Source organism: Neofelis nebulosa, chromosome 2, assembly GCF_028018385.1.
Source record: "Neofelis nebulosa isolate mNeoNeb1 chromosome 2, mNeoNeb1.pri, whole genome shotgun sequence".
NCBI lineage: Eukaryota > Metazoa > Chordata > Mammalia > Carnivora > Felidae > Neofelis > Neofelis nebulosa.
Genome location: NC_080783.1, coordinates 164,174,949 through 164,198,046, shown reverse-complemented (window position 1 = coordinate 164,198,046; position 23,098 = coordinate 164,174,949). Strand labels below are relative to the sequence as shown.

Below are 23,098 nucleotides of genomic sequence, written 5' to 3'. Positions count from 1 at the left end.
TTCCTCAGATCAACTTCAATGTATGTGCAATAGCTTCTTATTTTATTCCAAGAAATTAAGTTACCTGAGAGTATTGCTTCAAGCCACTGGGTTCTGAAAGTTCTTTTTCTTGTTTCCTCCACGTAACATTTCTTCCCCCCTCTCAATGGAGTTATTGAGCTTTTCAGGCTGTATCTTACTTAAAACTTTCCAGCTATTCACAAACATGAATTCAGGGTACTGAAGCACAGTCTCGTTATATAAAACTAGTTTAGACATAGCTGTGCTACTTCACATACTGTTCAAAGTCAGACTGCACCGGAGATTTGGTGTGTTTCTTTCCCAGTGAAATTTAGGTGAAGATTTCAATCCGGATATCGAATAGTTATGTTAGAAACCATAAGATCTTTGTCCATTCTTCGTAAGACAGAACTGCCTAGAGGCCTGGACATTGGATAAGCTTAACAGCCCAAAATGGTGTTGGTTAAGGATCTTGCCCAGTGTTGACCTTGGAGAGGCAGCTACAGATAAAAGATGCTGTTTTCTCCTGTAGTTTAACCTCAAGGCTCATGCTTCCACTACAGAGTCCCACTGTGACTGAGAGAATTTAAAACCTGAACCCCTATGTCCGAGATTGCCACTCTTCTGCAGGAACTAAGAAGACACTAGACTGAAGTAATTTTAAACCTTAAGGAATCATTCAGGTGCTAGATTGAAATGTTCAGTGTCCTTTTCAACTTTGGCATGGTGACAATGAAAAATCTCTGGATGAAATAATCAAGGATCCATAACAAATGTGATTGGTAGACAAGCACACACCATCAGGAGTATAGTCTTTCAACTGAGTTCAGTAAAACTGATGCTAAAAGTCATTACTTTGCAAACAACGCCCTCAGAATAGAATAGCTGTTTGCTGTTATTGTTCAAGAGCATTCAGTCTTTAAAAAGTGTACTAAGTTAATTTGTGTGGTTTTTTTTAATCCAAAATAAGAGAATTACTTAAAAGGGCCAAATACTGTTAATTATTACATTTTTATGAGAGTTGGAAAGTGGAGATTGTACTAATGGAAGCTATTTGATGACAGGGCCTACAAAATGTTTTAATTTAAATGACGTTCTGTAGAAAAAAAATTAACTAGCTATCAGACACTTGGGATAACTTTAGATACACCGATTGAAGGATAACCACGATGCAGATATCACCAGAGTGCTCTAGATAGTTAGGTATTTTTGATACATAGCACTGTGCTCGCTTCGGCAGCACATATACTAAAATTGATACATAGCATTAATAGTTCAAATCAAAATTCCTATAGATTCATTATGAAATTTCTCCATTTTAAAATGTAATTTTTAAGCAACAAAAAAAACCCTTAGAATCCTCAGATCCACATACAAGTTATTTGACTGGTTTTACTAAATTAATCAGTAAATTCAGTTAGCCAATAGTCAGATTGAATGATTTTTTGACCAGATCTTTTTCTGAGTTGCTGTAATTATGTCTATAGACAGAAATAAAGGACACTGATTTTGGCTTTAACATTGTAGTACATCCATTTTAAGGCAGCATTAGAAGCTGGCATTTGTCTTTTGTATGTGTTTATCTCACAATGTGAAAGAGACCATGAGATTTGCAGCTGGCAGAATTTGATTAAGATCGCACTGTTTGAAATTTTTGAATCAATAGACTACCACAAATGAACAACATTTGTCCAAAGTCACTACTATCATGATATAGAAGAGATAGGTTTTATGCCTTTGAGTTAGCAGCAAATGTAAAACAGAATGTATCCTTGCTTTTTTGTCTTTTCTGTAGTTTTGGATGGTACTCATTATGTGCATAACTAACACTGTTTACTGTATGCTTCTGTCTGATCAAGTGCATGTTTAAAAGGAAGTTACTGTTTGCCCGCTTAAAGTTAAATGTTATAAATTTAAACATGTTCATGTAATAATCAGTTTGTTGAGCATGTGTTCACACCCTGTCACATGATTATTTCCTCTACTCAGAATGCTGCTTACAAACACAACACAGTTAACCTTGGCATGCTGCCCTATGGAGGTATTTCAGCAATGCATGCAGGCAGAAGCATGACTTTAAACTTGCAGACTAAGTCTAAATTTGATCTACAAGAACTACCTCTTCAGAAAGTAAGTATGGACTGCCTTACATGTGTCAGCATACCAAAGCCAATTAATGTTGTTTGTTCACTTAATGTGTTTAGGCTGTACATACAACCCTGCTTATAGACTCTCCTGAGTTCAAAAAGCACAAGGGCAAATGATGTGGAGCCCAAACTCTTAGCTGCTAAATGAATCTTTGGAGCTAGAACGATTCGCAGGTTCCTGCTTAATAGCTTTGCTTTTTGGATTGAGCAGGCACATGGCTTTTTGAGTTGCTCTAAGGCTCATTTTCTTATTACCCATTTCTTTTTCTTTTCTTCTTTGTTTTCCTTTCTTTCGTGTGTGTGTAGATATATAAACATATATTTTTAAACCTTTTCGGAGATAGCCCTATGTTCCCTTGCTGACACATTCTGAGAACAGAGCTAGAAATTATTGTTGGATTTCAGTTGATTCCTTTGGAAACGACATAGAGACCTAAATTAGAATGGAAATGAAGTGTTTGGCACTTCTCGATGCTCCTTCAGCCCATTGTCTTTGTGGGAAATATTACACAGACATAAAACGTGAGGAGCAAGTTGTGGTTTAGCTAGCAAATTGTTACCCTAGACTTATGGGAAAGGAGCATGTTAGCATGGCCTTAAGTGAAATTGTGGGCTAATTTGAAATGAAATATACTGGAAGAGGAAACATTTCCATTGTCAAAAGAACATTTCTGCTGTTTTATTCAGGCAAAACTGAGAATGCACATTTTACCTGTTGAAATGGATTAATGCCTCTGTCTTAGTTACATTTTGATGGAGGCTATTGAGTCATTTTCACACAATATGTCATTATGACTATATTATTAATATAGTCATTAACCTAGTAAGTTTTATGAAAAAAGCAATGCAAAGTAGGGATAACAGAATGACAGTAGCCTCCAAACACTTCTCTCATAATAAAATTGATGAACATAAGGGAAAAAAAACCCATCCCAGCAAAATGAGGGTCAAAAAACCTTGAATCCATGTTTTATTGTCAAATTAGTCTTAATAACAATCCCTGACTCTGGATAGTTTGCTTCCTACTGTGAATAGAGGAATAAAACCAAAGAGACATTTATATTCACAGCTTTTTCCTCACCCACAATTATTTTGGAAAGAAAAAAAAAAGACTAAATTAAGAACTTTTGAATGTTGTTTTTCCTGTCCTCAGTCTCCTGTGGCAGGACAAGGGGTGTGTAGGTAACTTTCCTTCCAGAGAGAAGAACAAACCCTGGTTTGTGGTGTTTGCTAATGTCTGTGATGTAACCACTCCCTCTATGGCCAAATTCAAGGTACTAACTTAACATCGCTGAACACAGAACTGGGACATGAGTCCAGTTAGCTCTCACGAGCTAGTACAAGTCAGCTCCAGCACACTATCAGCAAGACCCTTTCTATGGCAGCCTCTACTTTAATGGAACCTTTTCTTCATGTCCCCTCAGATGCCCAGGGTTCTCATCTTCTGCCCTCACAAAACCAGCATTCAAAAGACCCTGAAATGTGTTTGCACTAAGGAGTAAATGAGACATCACAACTGAAATAGGTCTCTCCCCTGGAGGGCTTGGCACTTGATAGAAATCAAACCCTTAAATTAAGAGGGTGGAATTTCAAAATTCAGTGAGCAGATTAGAGACATGTTGATAGGAAGGGAGCTATTGCTTGAACCCCCTCAAATTATATGGAAAACCCCTTATTTTGTTTAATGTTTAGTCCTATTTGCTTATCCATCTATAGAATGACATAAATATATTCTGAAAAATGGGGCTATACTTGAAACATATATTTCTCAACGTCTGCAGTGTTCCCCAGATATAAATTCGATACCTCAGTGTTGCTGTATTAATTTTCTGATCTTGTGTGGGGTAGCCTAGAAAATGCATTCATTAACTGTTACTATAGCTCTAAGATCATTTATATTGGAAATATTACAGAGTTATCATATTTGGAGACTTTTCAACCTTCCTCGGTTAGGTACAGAGATGAGCTAAAGGAATTCTCTTTGGAAGCTGCATTAAACTGCAAACCAAGAATAATTCAAGTATTGAAAGATTCCATCTCAAAACGAATTATCATCAATATGTTATTATCCACACCAGGGAGAGAGAGAGAGAGAGAGAGAGAGAGAGAGAGAGAAGGCAAGGGAGGGAAAAAAGAATACCGACAGGGCAACTACTCCATTACCCCTAAGAGATTTTATGACCCTAAATTATCAGTTTAAGGCCTATAAACTTTGAGCTTTAGACATCTGGGACAACTTTCCTACCTGCTGGCAGTGCAGGAACTTTATTAGGTATGGGCACTGAGTGTTCGATATCTCAATAATACTCCAGACCCTACTTACTCCCATGGATTCCAGTCTGTCTCTGCCCCGTTACCTTTGTGCTCAGGCACATCTCTTCCACAGAGCTTCTTTAATTTGAAAATTTCTTTGGTTTCTCTGCCAAGTTTTAGAGACAGCCTCTCTTAAAATTTTCCTTTCTTGGTTCCACTGACCATTGCTAACAGATCCTATGTTTGAGGCTTAATTTCCCTGAACCCTTCTCACCAGGAGACAGGCAAAAATTATTTTCCTTTGCATAAAAATCTATTACAACACTTTCGCTACTTAAGATAATAAAAATTAATGTCAGTAATTTAAGATTTCTTTTCAGTCTCTAAATGCTTGTGAGCCACGAGAATTTCATTGAAAATATAGAGTAAGATCAATTTATAAACAAACATTTTCAGTAGATAAAATTGACAAAACTGTTCATGTTCCCGTGGAAATACTGAGCTCTTTTTATTTATAAAATTCCTAAATGACAATCCTGGCCATCCTTAGTTAGGTGCTGTGGTAAATGACTCTGAATGTCGAAGGAATCTAAATTAGCATTTTCATGCATTACCATATAAGCACTGGAATTCAAGGTGCAGCTACTTTGGTGTAGGTAGTGCCCTACCCGGGGAACATTCAGGGCTGAAATCCACACTCTTTCCCCATACTCTGTTTTCAAGCCTTAACCTCTCTCAATTAAGAGAAAGGAGCACTGTTTGTATTTTCTGTCACACTGAGACTATATTTTTGCAGGTTGCCCAGAGAGGGCACCTTTCAGTGCTTCTGACCTCCCCCGACCTCCATTTTTGGTAATTGACAGAAAGTCACTATTTGTGCTGAGGTCCTGACTCAGTGTATTATTTGTTTTTTGGTTTGAGTTTCTATTTAAGCTACCAAAAATATCTAGTTTTTTTTTTCAAATTTTTAAACAAATTTGTAATAAATTATTTAAAGGATATAGCTGTTTGTGAATGAAGATCAAAGAATCTATACTTCTATTTTAAAAGTGAATATTTATGTAGATGAAAAGAAAAGACTTTCCCAGATTTTTCTGTGCATTGAATATTTCTAATTTGTTCATATTTATTACATGCCAGGTCAAGTATTAAACATTTTTCATGAATTACAAGCCACATATAGGCTCCATACTATGAACAGTAAATTACATATTCTATGGTAATTTTATGACATCTGTTAAGATATTAACAGAATGTTAATAAATACAACAAAATTATTTTATTATTTTTTAAATGTCTTATTTCTTTTTGAGAGAGAGAGAGCATCAGCAGGAGAGGGGAACAGAGTAGTGGGGCCCAGGATCCAAAGCGGGCTCTGTGCTGACAGCAGCAAGCTCAATGCGGGTCTCAAACTCACAAACCATGAGATCATGACCTGAGCTGAAGTCGGATGCTTAGCTGACTGAGCCACCCAGGTGCCCCAAAATTATTTTAATATTTAATATTCTTTAGTGTTTTTATTCATTGATATTTATTTTAATTTCCTAAAAAAATTAATAGTACTTATAACCAGAACACTTAACCTATATAAATCAGCTATTAAATTATAAAATTATTAATATTTTCTATCTATCTATTCATTTATTTATTTATTCATTCATTCATTTATCCATTTATCATTTATTTACTGCCTCTCCAAAAAGCATTTAAAGCAACTTTCTATGACATTATTAATGGTTCCATGTGCTTCTTTGGATGTGTTCTGTTGTAATTGAGCTTAGCTATTGTCTTGAAATTTTATGTTATTAGAGAGAAATCTAATATTGTAAAATGTCAGTTCAAATTGCCATTTTTATTATCCAGATTAATGGTAGAATAAGAATTTCAACAAGAGAATAAAGACTAGGATTTATTAAGAATCTACTGTGTACCTGGTACCATTAGGTACCTTAAATATGTTTTTTCACACTACCCTCATAAATCCTCAAAGGAAGTATTTATCTCATTGTACAAATGAGGAAACTGAGGCTCACGTGTCACACAAAGGAACTTACCTCAATTCTGTTTTACTACTGTAACCCTGGCACTTAACATGGGAGTAGGTAAAATTTGAATCTGACTCTGCTTGGCACCCTGGTCCCTGCTGTTTTTACTGTACAATGAAGCCTTCTCAAATATTTACAAAACCTGGCATTTTCAGAGAACATAACTCAAAATAGTTGATAAAGTTTGTTCATATACATTATGATCTCACATCATCTTCACAATAATCCAGAAAAATAGATATTATGGAATGGAGAAGAGAATACACAAGTCGAATATATTAACTAATCCAATACCTATCATGACCCAAATCATTCCCTCTGTGCTACAGACACAGGGCTCTCTTAGCAGAATTTAGTAAATGCTTAATGTTACCTTAAGTAACTTTACCTTACCTTTACCTTAAAGTAACCGCTTAAAGTTACCTTACCTTTACCTTAAAGTTACCTCATGCTCATCCATTTCCTGGGCACTCAGTATCACCAGGAAATATGCTTGATGGCAGGGAAAGGCCAAAGATTGTGAACCCCCCAAAATCACAAGTTAATCATTCCTGCTACTGCAACCCCAGAGACAAGTGGGACTGGGAAGAAATCACTGGCCTCTTCTAATTCCACCTCTGCAGGTGTGTGGCTGGGGTATAGCATGATCACTTCCACATTGAAGAAACTGATACTTTTTTGTCTTGTTCCTTTCTTTTCAACTTCTACCACCATATTATACCATAGCACCCACTACTTAGTGCCTTATTGAAACAGACACTAATATAAATTACAATTTCAGAGGAAGGGAAGTTGAAATAATGGAAATATATGTATTAAATAATCTTTTCATAGAATTTTGCCTGGAAGAAGATGACTTTGCTACCTGTTTTATTACTTGATCCTCATCCTACTATCTTTTGAATTAGAGAAATTTAGATAGAAATGTTTGCAACTATTTAAAATTATTTTTTTAATTTCTAATGTCCTTTCTTACTGGATCTATGCACATGATTCAGGATCAAATAGTACCAACATTTGATATGCATTTATTCACCCTACTCTCATGGGTTACTTAATCCCATTTTTTTTCTGCTGAAAGCAAAGCAAGATTTATGTAGCACCTTGGGGCTATAGTTTCTATTGCCTATAGTTTCTATTGATTCTGCTGGATTTATTATTGGCTATCTATCACTCAAGGAAGATTCACTTATCTTTCTAATTATGAAAAAAACCTCCAGCCTGTAAATCCACATAAATCCTCATGGACAATGGCTAACATTACCAACATAATAATGTTAGTACTCATACATACGCTTCCTAACCATAATAATGAAATGCTGGTTTAAAAATCATCTGAACATTACATTACCACCTTCAGATTGAACCCCTTGAAATCAAAATCATTTATATTGTAACTTGGTGTATATTTGTCTTTGTAATACCTATTTTTTAAATATATGTGGAAAATAAATTATATTCCCATTTTCACTGGAAATACTCTTGGGAAAATTGTTTTTAAAACATTTTGAATCTATGGTAATGCCTTTGTGAACTATAGGCTAATTACTAAGCAAAATAGATCCTTGAGATCTTAAGGCATACATCCTGAGACATTTGCAAAGTGCCAAATGCTAATACCACTCTCATATAATTTCTCCAGCTAAATGCAGTAAGTATAATTTGTCAAGTATTCAGTGTATCCTTTAATTAACTAACCCAAGTAAAACTACTGGGTCAGCTAAGCTCATTTATTCATATACGTGAATCCTGCATATACACACATACTCACATAGGCACATATAAACACATGCATACACACATTTATATACATGCACATATATATCACACATTTTCATGCATATTTATGTCTCAGCCAAATTAGAAATTACTTCTTCCAGTACACACTTGTGCTCATTCACAGTAGTCAAAAACATAAATGTTAAATCTATAAATGTCCATGGTCATTTTTGGGACAGAGTCCCATCAGCAAAACTCCTAGCATTGGAGTATTTCTTAACAAATATAATTTCTGATTTTTCACTAAATCATAATGACCATTTTGTCTATATTTTGAAATATTATAGATCTACAGAATTTAGACGCTGAGAAAATGGTGCAATATTTTCGATGTCTTCTATATTTAATTGGTTACATATGCTGAGGAAAAGAAGATTCATTCCTACTTTTCTAAAGTATCTAAAGAAAACATCTAGAATGTAGTATTAGAAATAATTGAATGAGTAACTGAATCTCAATTTGGTTATTTTCTCTGAAATAACAAATTTCAACAATGATAGCTTCACATTACTTTTTTAAATGTTTTTCAGTTGCTCCTTTTAACCTTTGTTAGAATTTTCACAACTCAGCAACTGCATTTATATACAATTCAGTAGCAGTTTGTGAAAAGTATAATTTTTTAGTAAATAGCTGTACACCTTAGGAATAGAATGTGAACACACTGTATAATTCTTTTTTAGATTACCCATCCCCGCCCCCCCTCAACATTGATAAGCTGTTTTCATGGTCTTTCTACTTCTCCAAACTTAAACTCCCCTTCCTCCCAGGATGTCTCACTTAAGAAAAACAAAAAAGGCCAGAGCATTCTTGAAATGAATAAAGGAAATTGCTTTCAGGAAATTCCTTTAATTTCCATGTCTAGTGAAAGTATTTTTTTCACGTGTCTGTATGTTTATGTTTTCTTTGACCCCTGTAATGTAGAATCGATGTGGTTGCTAATTCTAATTTTAAAAAGAGAGAGAGATTCCTAAATGAATGAAGAACCTACACCATTATGACATTAGGATGTCGACTAAAGGGTTTTCACCTTTTTTTAACACCAAGAAAAATTCTGCAATTCTCAGTTGCTCTCTGTGACAAAGAGTCCTGTCTGGGAAGCTGAAGCAGGACTCGTAGAGGAAATAGAGGAGGAGATGGACATGATATAGAGGGGGGAAAAAAAGGGATACCTGTGTTATATATTCTGGCCACTTCTTAGAAGTATATTTTGCAAACACCTAGCCAGATGAACACATTTTTTATCCCATTTCACTGGCAAAGAAATCAAGCCAGAAAGACATGTATATTAATTTAAACCAAAAACAAACAAACAAACACCAGTCAGGAGTGCTTACCCTGAATACTTATATTTTAACCGCTTAATTTTAATAACTTGATTTGTTGTATTTTAATATATAGAAAAACTGTGGGGGGGCATATGCAAACGTGTTGATCTGAAAAAGGAAAAGACTATAATGGAAATATTATGAAGGAAATATTAGGAAATAAAGGAAAATTAATGCTTGAAAACAGACAGACAGGGATTTAGTAGCAATCTGGTTTTTTTTTCAAGTAATATGTACTTTAAATGTGTTACCTACATGCGAATTTTCAAACAACCACAAGTGAATGCATTCCTAGCTAACCCAGAAGCTTCAGTTCAGGATGGTTTTTCTCTTTGTTCATAGTTTCTGATAGACTCCTGAAAAAGGAATTCACATGGCCAAAGTACAATAAGAAAATTGAGTTACCTCCTTACTTTTCATTATATCCATTATACCTTAGGAAAACTCCATCTGGTATCATAACCCTGTTTTAAAATAGTTCCAAGCAATCCTTTTTAAAAAACGCATGCAATCAGCATGCAGATTGGATGGTTATATAATTGTTTTTTAAAAAACCAACGAGGACCACTCTGTATAACCAGATGAGAGCTGCCAAGCCGCCCATCTGTGCAACATTGTGAAGAGAATGGCCCAGTTCTCCCACCCTGGGGTTGGACACTTCCTCACACAGAATAGAGCTGCACATGCACCCTCTAACTAGGCTTGATTTATCCATAGGGATACTTCAAAACATATACAGAAAACGGTGTACGAAACAGCATAATTTCTCATCCACAGAAGAATTCCCCAGCAAATCAAGGAGTAGCTGCATATGTGGTAGGTTAGAGAAGGAGAAAAGTCATTGAGAAAAGTTAATCTCATTCCACAGGAAAAATATACCACTACTATATCCCTCTATGGGAGCCCATCTTTCTGATGGTTGTAATTACCTGCTCAGGTCAAACTATGGAACTCTCTCCCATATCAAATACTAATAATAATAAATACAGGGGTATTATTATTTGTTAAAAAAATAAGCAGTAAATCAGCTAAAAATATATGAGGTGTTTAAACTTAAAGCACAAATGATCTATATAAATAAAATTAGAAACACAACAGTCAGATTTATTTTATGCTGTGATTCTAATAGCACAACGTTTGCGATGTTGCTTTCATATTTCCCTAAAAGCTATCTGTATATAATGTCATAGTACCGTAAGTCTTACACTATGCTATTATTAACACTATTTTGGATTAGTGCAACGCATGTTCTCCCAGAATCAGTACAGCCTTATAAAATTTGTTTTAGGTTTGGAATATTGAAAGTTATATACTGTATTATATGGTTTCAGTTTATAGTCTAAACGGTAAGATTATAGTAAAGAAATGAATTAAGCAATTTTTAAATGTTGTGGTTTTTAACAATCGGTTAATGTTATTCGGATTATTTTTTATTCAGGTATTGTAAATAATCTAAACTTTTCTTTAAAATTCAGTAAATAACTCTAAAGTGGTTATTTTCATTGAATTTCTCATTGCTTCCAAAAACCTGTCAATTCAGAATTCTTATTAAGTAAATAGTGAATAATAATACTTCCAGTTCAGAATATTTGTTTTTCTGCGATTAAACACAATTAATCTTACAGTCACTAGGGACTCTTTTCAGAAAACTATGATAAACTTCTATTACATCACTAAAGAATGCCATACCATTTTTGCAATAGACCCCGTCCCAGCAAAGCAACATTTTAGACAATGGACAAGAAGATGTATCTCCTAGTGGCCAATGGAATCCTTATCCTCTTGGGAGGCGGGATGTACCTCCGGACACCATTACTAAAAAGGTAACCAGTTTCAAATTAATGACACAAACCATGAACCTTGTGCATCCATTGTAATATGTAATCCATATTTTGTGTCATAACCTCATTTCTAATTTTGTAATAAATTTAGACTAAATATTTTCCCACTATAGGGAGTTTAGTTAACCATAAGTGCACGAAAAGAATGAAAAATGAACACTGCCAAATGTTCAGAGTTGGTTACAAATTTTTATAAACAATATCCTGCCACCTCTATGGATACTATCACCTCTTACTAGTGTCTGATACCCACCTTCGAAGTGCAAGTACAGGATTGTGTGTAATATACACTTCTGACCCTCTTGAGTTTAGCAGTATGGTGTAGCCAATTTGTGTAAAATGAAATTCAACTAAAAAGATTGATTTACCATTTGTAAAGTCATACCAGTTCATTCATCTAATCATTCACTCAATAAATACTTACTGAGCAACTGTGCTCAGCTATGTGTTGAGCAGTTTTTAGATTCTGGGGAACAAAAGTAAGATATGGTGTCTTAACTTGAAGATCTTTTAGTCTAGTGAGGTATCCTAAGTGGTAAGTAAGTAATTATAATGCTGCATGTTAAATTACCATAAAGGGAATAAGAAGAAAGCCACAACCCAGGAAAAGATAATTACAACATATATGAGAGACAAGGGATTGCTATTCCAGAATATATTTTTTAAAACTCATATAGTCAATAAGAAAAGACATACAACACAATACAAAAGAATGGTAAAATACAAGAATAATTAGGAGAGGAAATAAACATTTTAAAAAGCAGAATATTTTTGTCAATCAGAAATGCAAAAAAAAAAAAAAACAGATGCTACTTTATACCTACTAGTCCACAAAAATTAAGTCTGAAAAATGTAAATTGTTTGCTAGTATAAGAGCAATGGAAACCTTTTCATAGTTCCTGTAGGAATAAAAACAGCCATTTTGGAATCAAATTATCTTATAAAGATGACCATGAGTGTACCTTATATTCTAAAAATTGTCCTCCTAAGATGTTATTCAAGACACTTTTAATGTTTACAATGGTAAGAAACTGGAAAAACCTACCACCAGAAAAGTATGTAAATAAATTCTGTTATTCACCCAAAAGGATATTTTAAAGCAATGAAAATTAGTTAATCAGTAATTATGATAATATGTATAAACCTTAGAAACATAATTTTAGTAAAAAACAAGTTTCAGAAGATGGAACACATCAAACCTATGAAATTTATAATTCTCAAGAATAAGCAAAACTAAAATATATTGTTTAGGCATAAGTACATGACTCAGAAAACTATTTTTAAAAGGGAATGGTTAGCAAAATTTATGATTAGAGGTATCTCTAAAGAGGAAACTGGGGGTAAGATCATGGAGGAAATTTGTATTATTCTTGCTACTGTTTTATTTCTTAGGTTGAATTTTATAATTATGCTTCATAGCTTACATATATACTACATAATCACATACTTTCTTTGTAATTTAGGTGATGATTTTCCTCTTGATGACTACTTCAGTGCTTTTTAAAATATATATATATATTAAATATCAAATTATTTTACCTCAAATAGCTGTTAATGCCCTGATTACAGGTGTTACACATGTTATTAATCTGCCTGTTGGGCAATATTTAACACAGCAGATAAACATAATGTGTGGTTAGTGCTTTGAAGTTGGGATACAAGGTTATGAGATTTTCTGGAAAGGGCACCTGTTTAGTAAAGAAACTAAAGTTGAGAGGAGTGGTGTAAAATAAGGCTGGAAGGTAAACAGAAGGTTGATCATGCTGTACTTTATTCTGAAGGAAATGAGAATGGGAGTTTTGAAATGTTTTAAACATGAGAAAGCAAAGATTAAATTTTCATTTAAAAAACATTCTGATAGCTTTTCAGAGAATGAATTATAGAGAAGAAAGACTGAAGGCAACTGGACCAGTTAAAAAGCTTCTACTTTAATACAGGGGAGAGTAAGTGGAAGCAATGGGTGGTGGAGCGAAATGCATAGATTCAATATCTTCTTAAAAGGTGAGCCAACATGATGTTGGGATTGACTGGACATAGGGTGTAGGAGATAGATATAAGTTCCATGGTTGAAACACAGGTTTCTCATTTGGACAAGGGACTGATGTGCCATTCACTGAGACTGGAAGCACAAGAAGAGTTAATGGTTGGAAGTGGAGGAGGCAAGCCTAGTTTACATTTTAATATGTTGACTTGAGGTATCTTTAGGGTATCTAAATGGTAACGGTTAGTGGATATTTAGAGATATTTATCTGAAGTTCAGGAGAGAAATCTTAGCTGAAGATACAGACTTAGCAATCATCAAAATATATGTCATAATTGAGCTGTGAGGCAGATGGATGACACAAAGCTCCATGGGACACCAACATTTAGGGATGTTCTTAGGAAGGAGAACAGAGAAGGAATAACCATAGATTTTATCAATAGGGTCTACCACAAGTTATAGAAACTTCAAAGGAAACAGCCTTGAATATTAAGTAAATATCTAGCTGGTTATCAACATCTAGAGGAAGCCTCAGATTTAGTATTCAGTTATATTATTTTAAATACTTAGGGTTTTTCTCCCTCTCCATTCTTCTATCCATATTGTTGGCTTTATCCCAAAATTGGTTCCTCTCATTATTTAAGTTGTGTGCCAGTGACAATTAGAGATACAAGCTTCCTCTTCCAAATCCATCAAGGGAAAGAGCCAAGTTTCCAAAAACAGTCTGTTACAAGCAAAACTTTTCAATCCTAAATCCCTACCTCTTCTTAGCAAAACTTTTCAAAACCTCAAGCAAAACTTTTCAACCCTAAATACCAATGTCTTCTTAGATCTCATTGATCCAAAATAGTGAAGGACTTCCCACCCCTAGCAAGATGAATGGAATTATATGATTAGCTTTGACTAATCAGTTGGAGCAGAATAGATAGGGCTCTCAACTCCAGTGACCAATAAAAAAAAGCTTTATTCACTTATTACTCTGAATGGAATTAAGAGCTGTTTACATTAACCATCCATATATGCACTTTACCTGAAATCTATTTTCAAGCTCCATAATCATATCATCAGTAAAAATCATGATAATCATTTGCTTGCTTCTCTACTTTTTTTAAGAACCCCATGCAATCCTGTATTGATTAAACATTAGTAAGGTAGTTGGTCTTATTTAAGACTAAAATAATTATTTCATCTATGTGAAAACTTCATAACCTTTGATACTTCTTTTCAAATGTGAAATAATGTAGTATGTCTTTCATGTGTAAACTCATTTGTATCTTCTTCCTACTATCATGATATGCATTTTCAGATTACCTGAAATTTGCCTAAAATCTGGGATTTTAGAACGTATAGATATGTCTACCTATTATCTCACAGAGTAGAGAGATTAAAAGATGCTCTAAATATCCAAATTTAGTTTATTATATTCTAAATGAATATATTAAGTTAATATTCAGTGAGAATCAATTTAAGGAAATGAAAATGGTAATGGGATTATTAACCTGGGCTTCAGGATTCACTGAAATAAATATGAAAAAAATACTACTATTTATTGTGTTTATATTTCATTATACAGGGAATGTTTTTAAAAATCAATATTACTTTTGCAGTTGAAGTGAGTAGTCAGGGTAGACAGAATGAGAATGGAAAACTAAGAATTGGACTAAAAATGGAATGGGGAATCAAAGGAGAATAAATGATGAAGTCGTAGCCAGCTCCATTTCAGTGTATTTCTTGAAATCTCTGTATTAGAGTTTTTAAACAATCTTATTATTATTCTTAGAGATACTCCTATGTTACTACTGTGATACTTCAACTGTGTGGTATTTAGTGCTGTGATACTACCATGATCAGAAACCCTGTGGTGCTTCAGAGATCCAGGGGGAGACACAGTTTCAGAAAGGCTTTGATTGAACTGTGGCTCTCTGTTCTGGCTATCATAGCTCTTTGGTTGAACTAATATTGGTAGTACTCACGGATATGCCTGTGAGTACTTCAAACACTATAGGAGAACAAATTTGGGTACCCTCCAACACATCAAATATTTCAGACACATAAAATAGACAAAAAGTGCTCATCGATCAGAAAGGATTTTGTTCTTTATCTACTATTTCTGTCCTGAGTACCCGAGAGTGGCTAATCCATGGCAAAATTTGAGGGTGTTAAATCCCGACTTGTTTTTTTGCTTTCTTTTTTTCTGAGTGGCAAGAGGTGGGATTTAACTGACTTTTTTTTCTTTTAATGGTGTAATAGTAGGTGGTAGTTTTCAGTTCTCTCTTGCTATGTCAGTGTCCAAAATCTCAAATTCTAAATATCCGTCAATGCAGAGTCTGGGGGTCATTGCTGGAAGAACATGTCACAGCTATGTAAACCTCCCCCTGAATTCCAAACATTACTACACAAGCACTTTAAGAATTGCTATTAAAAACTTTTGAATGGCTGAAAACAACAGTGGTTTCAGGAATATTTGTACGTTAGACTGCTGTCACATCTCTGCTTTCACAGCTGTCATCTGTTGGATTATGCTAAAGTCACTCTGGTAAGAACTATTATGTACCATATATTAAATATTACTCTGTGTTAGGTATTGTGCTAAATGTCATAATGTATTTCTTCATCTAATCCCCACGACAGCCATATCAGGTAAGTACTATTATTTTCATTATTTTTTATTATTTTTATCCGCTGTACGGAAAAAGAAACAGATTCTTCCGAGAGATGTGGGGTTTAAATTAGATTACTCACCAAGATTTCACAGGTGACTACATATTTTAGATTACATTCCTATACTTAAGAGAAAATAGTAGGAAGTTCATAGTGAAATTTTGTTTTTCCTTTCTTATGTGAATTTTTTTTCATTTAAAGCCAGATATTATACTCTGATTTGGTAGACTCCTTCCATAGGAATGACAAGGCTGTTTTTCCCTACTTCTGAAATGACAAACTCTTTTAAGAATATTGAGAGTCTTAAAAAAATTTTGAGAGTCTTAAGGTTGCATATCCTTGAGGAGGTTTAAAATTGAAGGATAAAGCCCATAAGGATATGTTGCAATGTTGGAGCAGAAAAGCATTGTAGCAAAAAGGCTAAAGTGGCATATTAAAACAAATGAAACTTAAAACATTCCCTTTCTGGAAAGGGTAACCAAGAAACTTTAAAATCCTAGTGATATTAAATCTGAAAATCTTTTAATATGTAAAGACTAGACATTCAAAGGTCTCTTTCAGCATTAGCAACTCTTCCCTCCCCAAGTGTCTGTTTTTCTAGGTTAAGTGCATAATGAGTTGGCAGCTAGAATAATAAAGATAGGTACCAAGGGTCAACATCAAGACGGACACAGTTGAGAAGAAAAGTATAAAAATGCAGCTAATTTAGTCTTGGCTCATAAACTTGTCCCTGATGCTGAATTTGCCCAGGATTTTGTCACATCTACAAAGCCAGCTCAGCCATTAAGGGCTTCGTGATTGCCAGATGCTTGTCATCTGTGAGGCCTGCCCATGAACTCATTAGAAGAAACTTAAAGAAATTTAAGAAAAATTATGTGGGTTTTTTTTTATCATTTTCATTGTCTTTTCATCCTTTCTTTCCCAGGAACCAAATTAGAATTTTTGCTTTTTCAAATCATATGAAGTATTAAAAGTTTTTTTAATTAAGTTCCTGGGAAGAAATATTCATTCCTTATTTTAATTTTGGCCTTTCTCATGTATCTTAGTATAATGCATTTTACCATTTCTTTCTATACATACTTAGAAAGATAAGATCTAAAATACCTCCTGAAAATCTTATGTTGCCTTGCTGTTGACCATATGGTCAAGATATCATTTTTATTTTAAAACAAGTGAATCAAATTGTTACTAGAATTGGTTTTCCACTTGGTAATAAAAGTCCATCTATTGTAGAACTTTCCAAAAAAGTGAGATCATTTTTAAATAAGAAGTAGATATTTAAAAGTGTGACAGATGAAAATTAACCTGCATATTTAGTTATTTAAATAAAAAGCATTTTACTATTCTGCCATAGATATCTTATCTAAAATATATAATCATTAGAGATGGCTCAGTTGGTTGAGCATCAACTCTTGATTTCAACTCAGGTCATGAACCATGACCATGAGATAGAGCCCCACATCAGGCTCCATGCTGAACGTGGGGCCTGCTTAAGATTCTCTGTTAAAGAAGCATATATTTGTTAGGCAGGGGAAGTTGAGATTCTGTCTCTCCCAGCTGCCCCTCTCCCTCACTGTCACTCCTCTCTCTAACATTAAAAAAAAAAGTGCTTAAAATACGTGATTATTAAGTTATAGTCATTGAAAAGTAACTTTTTCCAAACCCTTTTCCATTAAGAGCAAATACTGCTATCCGCACTGTATATGTATATGGAACTGAAATAAAAGTAACAATAATTCACGACTTTTGTAATTTAGCTGAGACACAGCAATAGTGCTGTTGGAATCCCTTATATCAAAGGCAGGGAGTGGGTAAATATAGCTTGCTTATATGGAAATAGTGGAAAGTCTAGAACAGGTAAGAAAGAGAGATGAATATTTAAATGCTGGAAAAAGTAAGGATGGCAAAAGTAGAGTAGATCTTGAGGCTAGAAGAGAGCAAGTCAATATGTGGAAGAAGCAGATAGGAAAATCAACCCAGTAAACCTCGCATATAGGAGGTAAGATACAGGGAAATAGGTATGTTTCTCATTTCCATCAACTACGTCAGAGTCAAGTTCCAGCTTAAAATAAAAGTGAAATAAAAAAAATATTCTGAAACTTAGTAATTGTCAATTCTGTAGCTAACCTCTCCTTTCGTACAGAAAGAAATATGTCAGGTATAGTAGGTTTTGCCTGAGGCTTTGTATTTTTCCCTCCCAAAGCAATGCACATTATTAACAGTAAAGAACCACAAGGAATAAATGCCTCGACTTTGTCAGTCCATAAGCAAATGAGAACAACTTTCCCTATCACTGTGAGTAATGCCAAGCGCAGTCCTGGCTCCTGCTTTTCTGCTTCTCTTTTCTGGGCCTCATTTTTCTCCTCTGATAGAGGCACATTTTGCACTGGCCAGAGTAAATATTTCTTTAATTTTTCTGGTAGACTGGGCCATCCCTGAAAATCAAAAACAGGTTGGAATCCTTTATATAGTCATTTTAAGCCCCAAGCATTTTTTCTAAACATTAGGAAAAGATTTTTCTGAGTCACTTGATAGACTGAGATTCTCCTTGTTTCCCTCATCCTCTTCCTGTCACTCTCACTCACGGTGGTGTCACTTAGGACTCTGTATTGAGCTCTATCGAGACCACATTGATATCCACGGTGACAGCATATTCCACTGAGGCTGCTGAGCTTCAAGAAGAAAGATCAGCCAAACTCATTCACTGTCAGGGAGCTCTGCCCAAAAATGAAGAAATGAGTCAGTGAAAGGGCAAATTGATGACGTCATACAATTATGGATTTAAAAAAAAAAAAAAAAACTCTTGGCACAATCTGTTGCCCCAAGAGAGACATTTCCTACACTAATATATGCAGTTTTTCTCTTGACCAAAAGCCACTTTTTTCAGGGAACTAAAGTTTAAAAAGGACAGGGGAACAGTGGGAAGATAGCAAATGCATGAACCTTAATCCCTAGCAGGATTTTGAAGACAACTTTCTGGATCTACAATAATGCAACTATACTTTTCTTTGATATCTTGGAAAGTAGGGCTTTGGTATCCAGAAATAATCTGAAAATGATTATTTGTGTGCATAGTAAGTACCCACTCCTTAATTTTGCCCTTAGATTGAAAAAGGAGGGTTTTTTTTAACGTTTATTTAATTTTGAGAGAGAGAGATAGCATGACTGGGAGAGGGGCAAAGGGTGGGTGACAGAGGATCTGAAGCAGGCCCTGCGCTGTGAGCGGAGAGCCCCACGTGGAACTTGAACCCACAAACCATGAGATCAGGACCTAAGCTGAAATCAAGAGTCAGAGACTTAACCGACTGAGCCACCCCAGCACCCAAAAAAAGGAGTGTTAAGCAACACACGAGTTGCCTGGGAAGCAAGCATACCCACCGTCATACAAATCTCCTTCCAGGTTGGGAGGGGTCAAGAGTAGGAGAGGGAAGTAGGTGAAAACTATATCTTATATGATTTATGGTTAAGTATCAATTATTGCTAATATTGTTAGGCATCCACCAAATATCCATTGGAGGCTCTTTGAAATTTCTGATACTTATGTTTAGTGACTACATTAAGACATGCACTAATGTCCCCTGCCTAACAAATATATGCTTTTATATCTACTAGAGTAGCCTCAGCATGGTCTTTATGGCATAAATATCAGTTATTGTTCTAGAACAGGATAAAAATGTACTGCTAGGTGTTAAAATACATACAATAAGCCAAAGAATAATTGTAGGAATCATAAGCTAAGGGCTCAAATCTAGTCTTGAGAATTTCAAGTTGCACTCCTTTTATGTTACCAGTATCAGAACCATTATTCAGATGAATTAAATGTATGCTTTTAAAACACAGCTTCCTGATTGATTGCCATGTTATCTATTCCAGTAAATCAGTGCAGCCATGTCTTTCACTATACTAGAGAAATAAGAATGAATGCATCCAATTAGATTCAATGCCCCCATAATTGCAAATTATCGAAATAAGAGAGAGAAGCCTGAGTAAATAGTAAGACTTGCTTGTTAAATAAGAATTAATTGCCAAAGCAAGAGTACATGGCCTGTAGGAAGTCAAAACTTTCATGGAAAGGGTCCCCTTCAGGGGCAGTTCCACGTCCTCGGTAATAGTAGCTGAATCAGGAAGAAGCGTTTGAAGAAATCAATGAAGTAATTTCCTCTATTTAATGATCCATTGCAAAGATTTATTTTGTTAATCTGACCAGCTAGAATGATATATTTTTAATCAATTGATGTACTATTATTAATGTGGATAGGAGTTTGTAGAAATGTGAGTGAAAAAAATCTCTAACTTGAAGCAAAAGTGGCAGTTGAGTAAAACCCTGTTTAGTTTCATGCTTGCTATTTTTAATTATTTTTTTTTACTTAACACAACATTAATTCTTTAATTTCCAGAGTACATCCCTTTATCTCCTAATATAAGTACAACAATACAGCTGTGCCCAGTAGTGAAAGCCATCGCTGTTATAAAATCAGGAGATTGTTCTCATCTGGACTGACTCTAAATTATTTCCTCAGTGAGAGTGCAAACCCAAAGAATGTCTATCAAATGACTGTTAAGTCAGAGGTTAAAAAAAAAAAAAACCTTGCCACAGATTAAAACAATAAAGTGGCAGATTAAAACTACTTCCATCAATTCTTGTTGTTCCTTAAAACAAATGACTATTCTGCCTAGGAAAATTGAAATAACTCAATAACATTTATACTATCTTCATTTTGGAAGAAATATAAAAGCAAAAGGAAAATGAAAAATTAATCCAGTGAAATAAAAATGTCCATGACCGAGTATGTAATTTGAAGATCTAAACAACATGACAACTGGCAGATGATCAAGGATTGTTGCCAAATAGAAGATATCACAAGAGTAAGATCCCATGTCTTGCCACTTGATTTTTATCTGACTTTATCTGGATATCTAAAGAGTCTAATAAATCTTAAGGGTGAAAGGAATAATTGTCAAATTTTTGTTGTTACTGTTAACATCTTTTTATTTTATTTCAGGAATGTAGTAAGTTAGCATCATCACAAAACAAATTGTAGGTTGAAGAGTATAGACTTAGCTCTAATTTCATCATTTTCGCTACTGTGGATTCTTTATTGTTTTTTTCATTTGGTTAATAATTTCCAGTTCCATAGCTGTGTTTTATAAGTTGACATTTAATCATAAGAGAATATGCTTATGAGATTCAATAAGCCGGAAAAGACCGTCTGCACATATCAGCCAGCTGTCATCCTAAGGCGTATGCACTGAAGGGAAAGGGCCTATTGCCTCACCCTTTTAACTGTCATTTGGGGCATTGAAGTATATCACCAGTTTTTAACTCTTAAAAAATTGAAGTCAACAAGTATTTTGAATAACCCCCTCTAAAAATATTGCACTATGCCAGCAGAATGCAATGTCACCCAGTCCCCAGGACAGGAGAAAGAACATCTTCCTGCCCCCTCTCTTTTAAGCTTCAGAGCTCCCTTCCAAGTATCTGTGCTTAATTGTCCTCTAATGCCCAAATGGGAGAACATAGATTTTTGGCATCAAAACTGCCCCAGCTGAATATTTAAAATACAGAGAAAGAGAGGGAGAGAGAGAGAGAGAGAGAGAGAGAAGAAGAAGAAGAAGAAGAAGAAGAAGAAGAAGAAGAAGAAGAAATAATGCTTACTAGTTTAGTTAACATAATTATAAAACAATTTCTACAATACAGAGTAGGACTGTACTAAGTTGTTTAACATAGACACTCTCGTATCATCTTCACAACAATCTTATGGGACAGGGAGCCAGAGGCATGGAATTGAGGAACACAGGATTGGAGCCTAGTAATGTCTGCTTCTACAACCTGGTCTAACTACTATGTTATACTACTAAGGTATTGTATCCCTCCCACCCCACTCAACCAAAAACTTTCAGAAAACATTATAGCATAGACCTGTTGTAATAGTAAATAACCCTCAATATCAGCAATATATTTGATATGTAGTTAGCTAGAACTTTTTGCCACAACTTGGTATTGTTTCTTCTCTTCCATGTTCAGAAGAGAGAAAGAAACCCTGGCACCAGTCATGTACTTAAAAATAATTTTTGAGTCCTCTTCAACTTGTTCTTCCCAATCCTACACAAATCGAGTTTAGATCTTAAATGCACTTTTTTCCCCTAAACCTTCATTTTCTTTCATCCGAAACATTTGCAAGTTCTTTACTTACTTTTGTGAATCCAGAAGGAACAGATGTAGGAGCTCTGGGCATGACTGAAACCTACCTACAGATTCTTCTATAGTATTGAATTTAGTTCATTTTGTTAATTTTGTTTCTCAATGATTTAGCTCATCAAACTTCCTGATTATATCACCTAAGATTCCAACCACCACCCCCTATTTAACACTCTCTCCATTTTCCTCAAAATAACCTAAATCCTGTCACCAAAACCACTGGTAAATGTAATGAAAGTGCACTGAATATTGAATTAATCCCTGCAAAATGACAATTATACTAAAACATAAAAACTAAATAATGCACTAAAGCTGCAGGGAAAAAAATCTCAATTTTTTATTAGTTCTTAAGATCGTGTTCTTTTTTTTTCTTATAAGCAGGAGTGCAAGAGAAATTATGAACTTGAACTTTATCTTTGATTGGCCCTTGCGCATATTAAGCTTTGCTGTTACTTTCCAAAATGGGGGAAAGAGCACAGTGATGCATACCTTATAGAGTGGTTCTAAAAATTAACACCATGATGTAAAATATTTATCACAATGTCTGTCATATCAGTGTTTAATTATTGGTAGCTGTTATAATATTATTTTGGATAAAAATCTGTTAATTAGGGACAAGCTAAATTTTCATTTAGCGGTGTTCCTAACAGCAGGCTGTTAATGAGACCAAGGTCATGAGTTAGTGTCTCTTTTGAATTACTTATCCATTAACACTGGCTGTACTCTTCATCTGGACAGTTTTATGAAATTATATAAATAATGGGGATGGAAGTGTCTATGGGAAAAAAAATGAAGGTGAATCACTGCAACTTACAATATTAGCTGTATTAGTGAAGAGTGAGTAGCACCATCTCCACTTAGGACAGA

General features: G+C 34.6%; 1 protein-coding gene across 10 annotated transcripts in view; it reads left to right on the top strand.

The window, feature by feature from the left end:
- The window catches only part of LRRC7 (leucine rich repeat containing 7), a 560,700-nt gene that overhangs the window by 471,164 nt on the left and 66,438 nt on the right, over positions 1-23,098 (top strand). For 5 of the 10 annotated variants that reach the window (XM_058717002.1, XM_058717000.1, XM_058716996.1 and 2 more), the window contains 2 exons: positions 1,990-2,130; positions 11,253-11,372. The exons of 1 other annotated variant lie outside the window; for it this stretch is intronic. In XM_058717002.1, coding sequence (XP_058572985.1) covers positions 1,990-2,130; positions 11,253-11,372 — 261 coding nt within the window. Of the gene's footprint in view, positions 1-1,989; positions 2,131-11,252; positions 11,373-23,098 lie in introns of those variants that run through there. 4 more of the 10 variants (XM_058717004.1, XM_058716998.1, XR_009258064.1 and 1 more) reach the window with 3 other exon arrangements.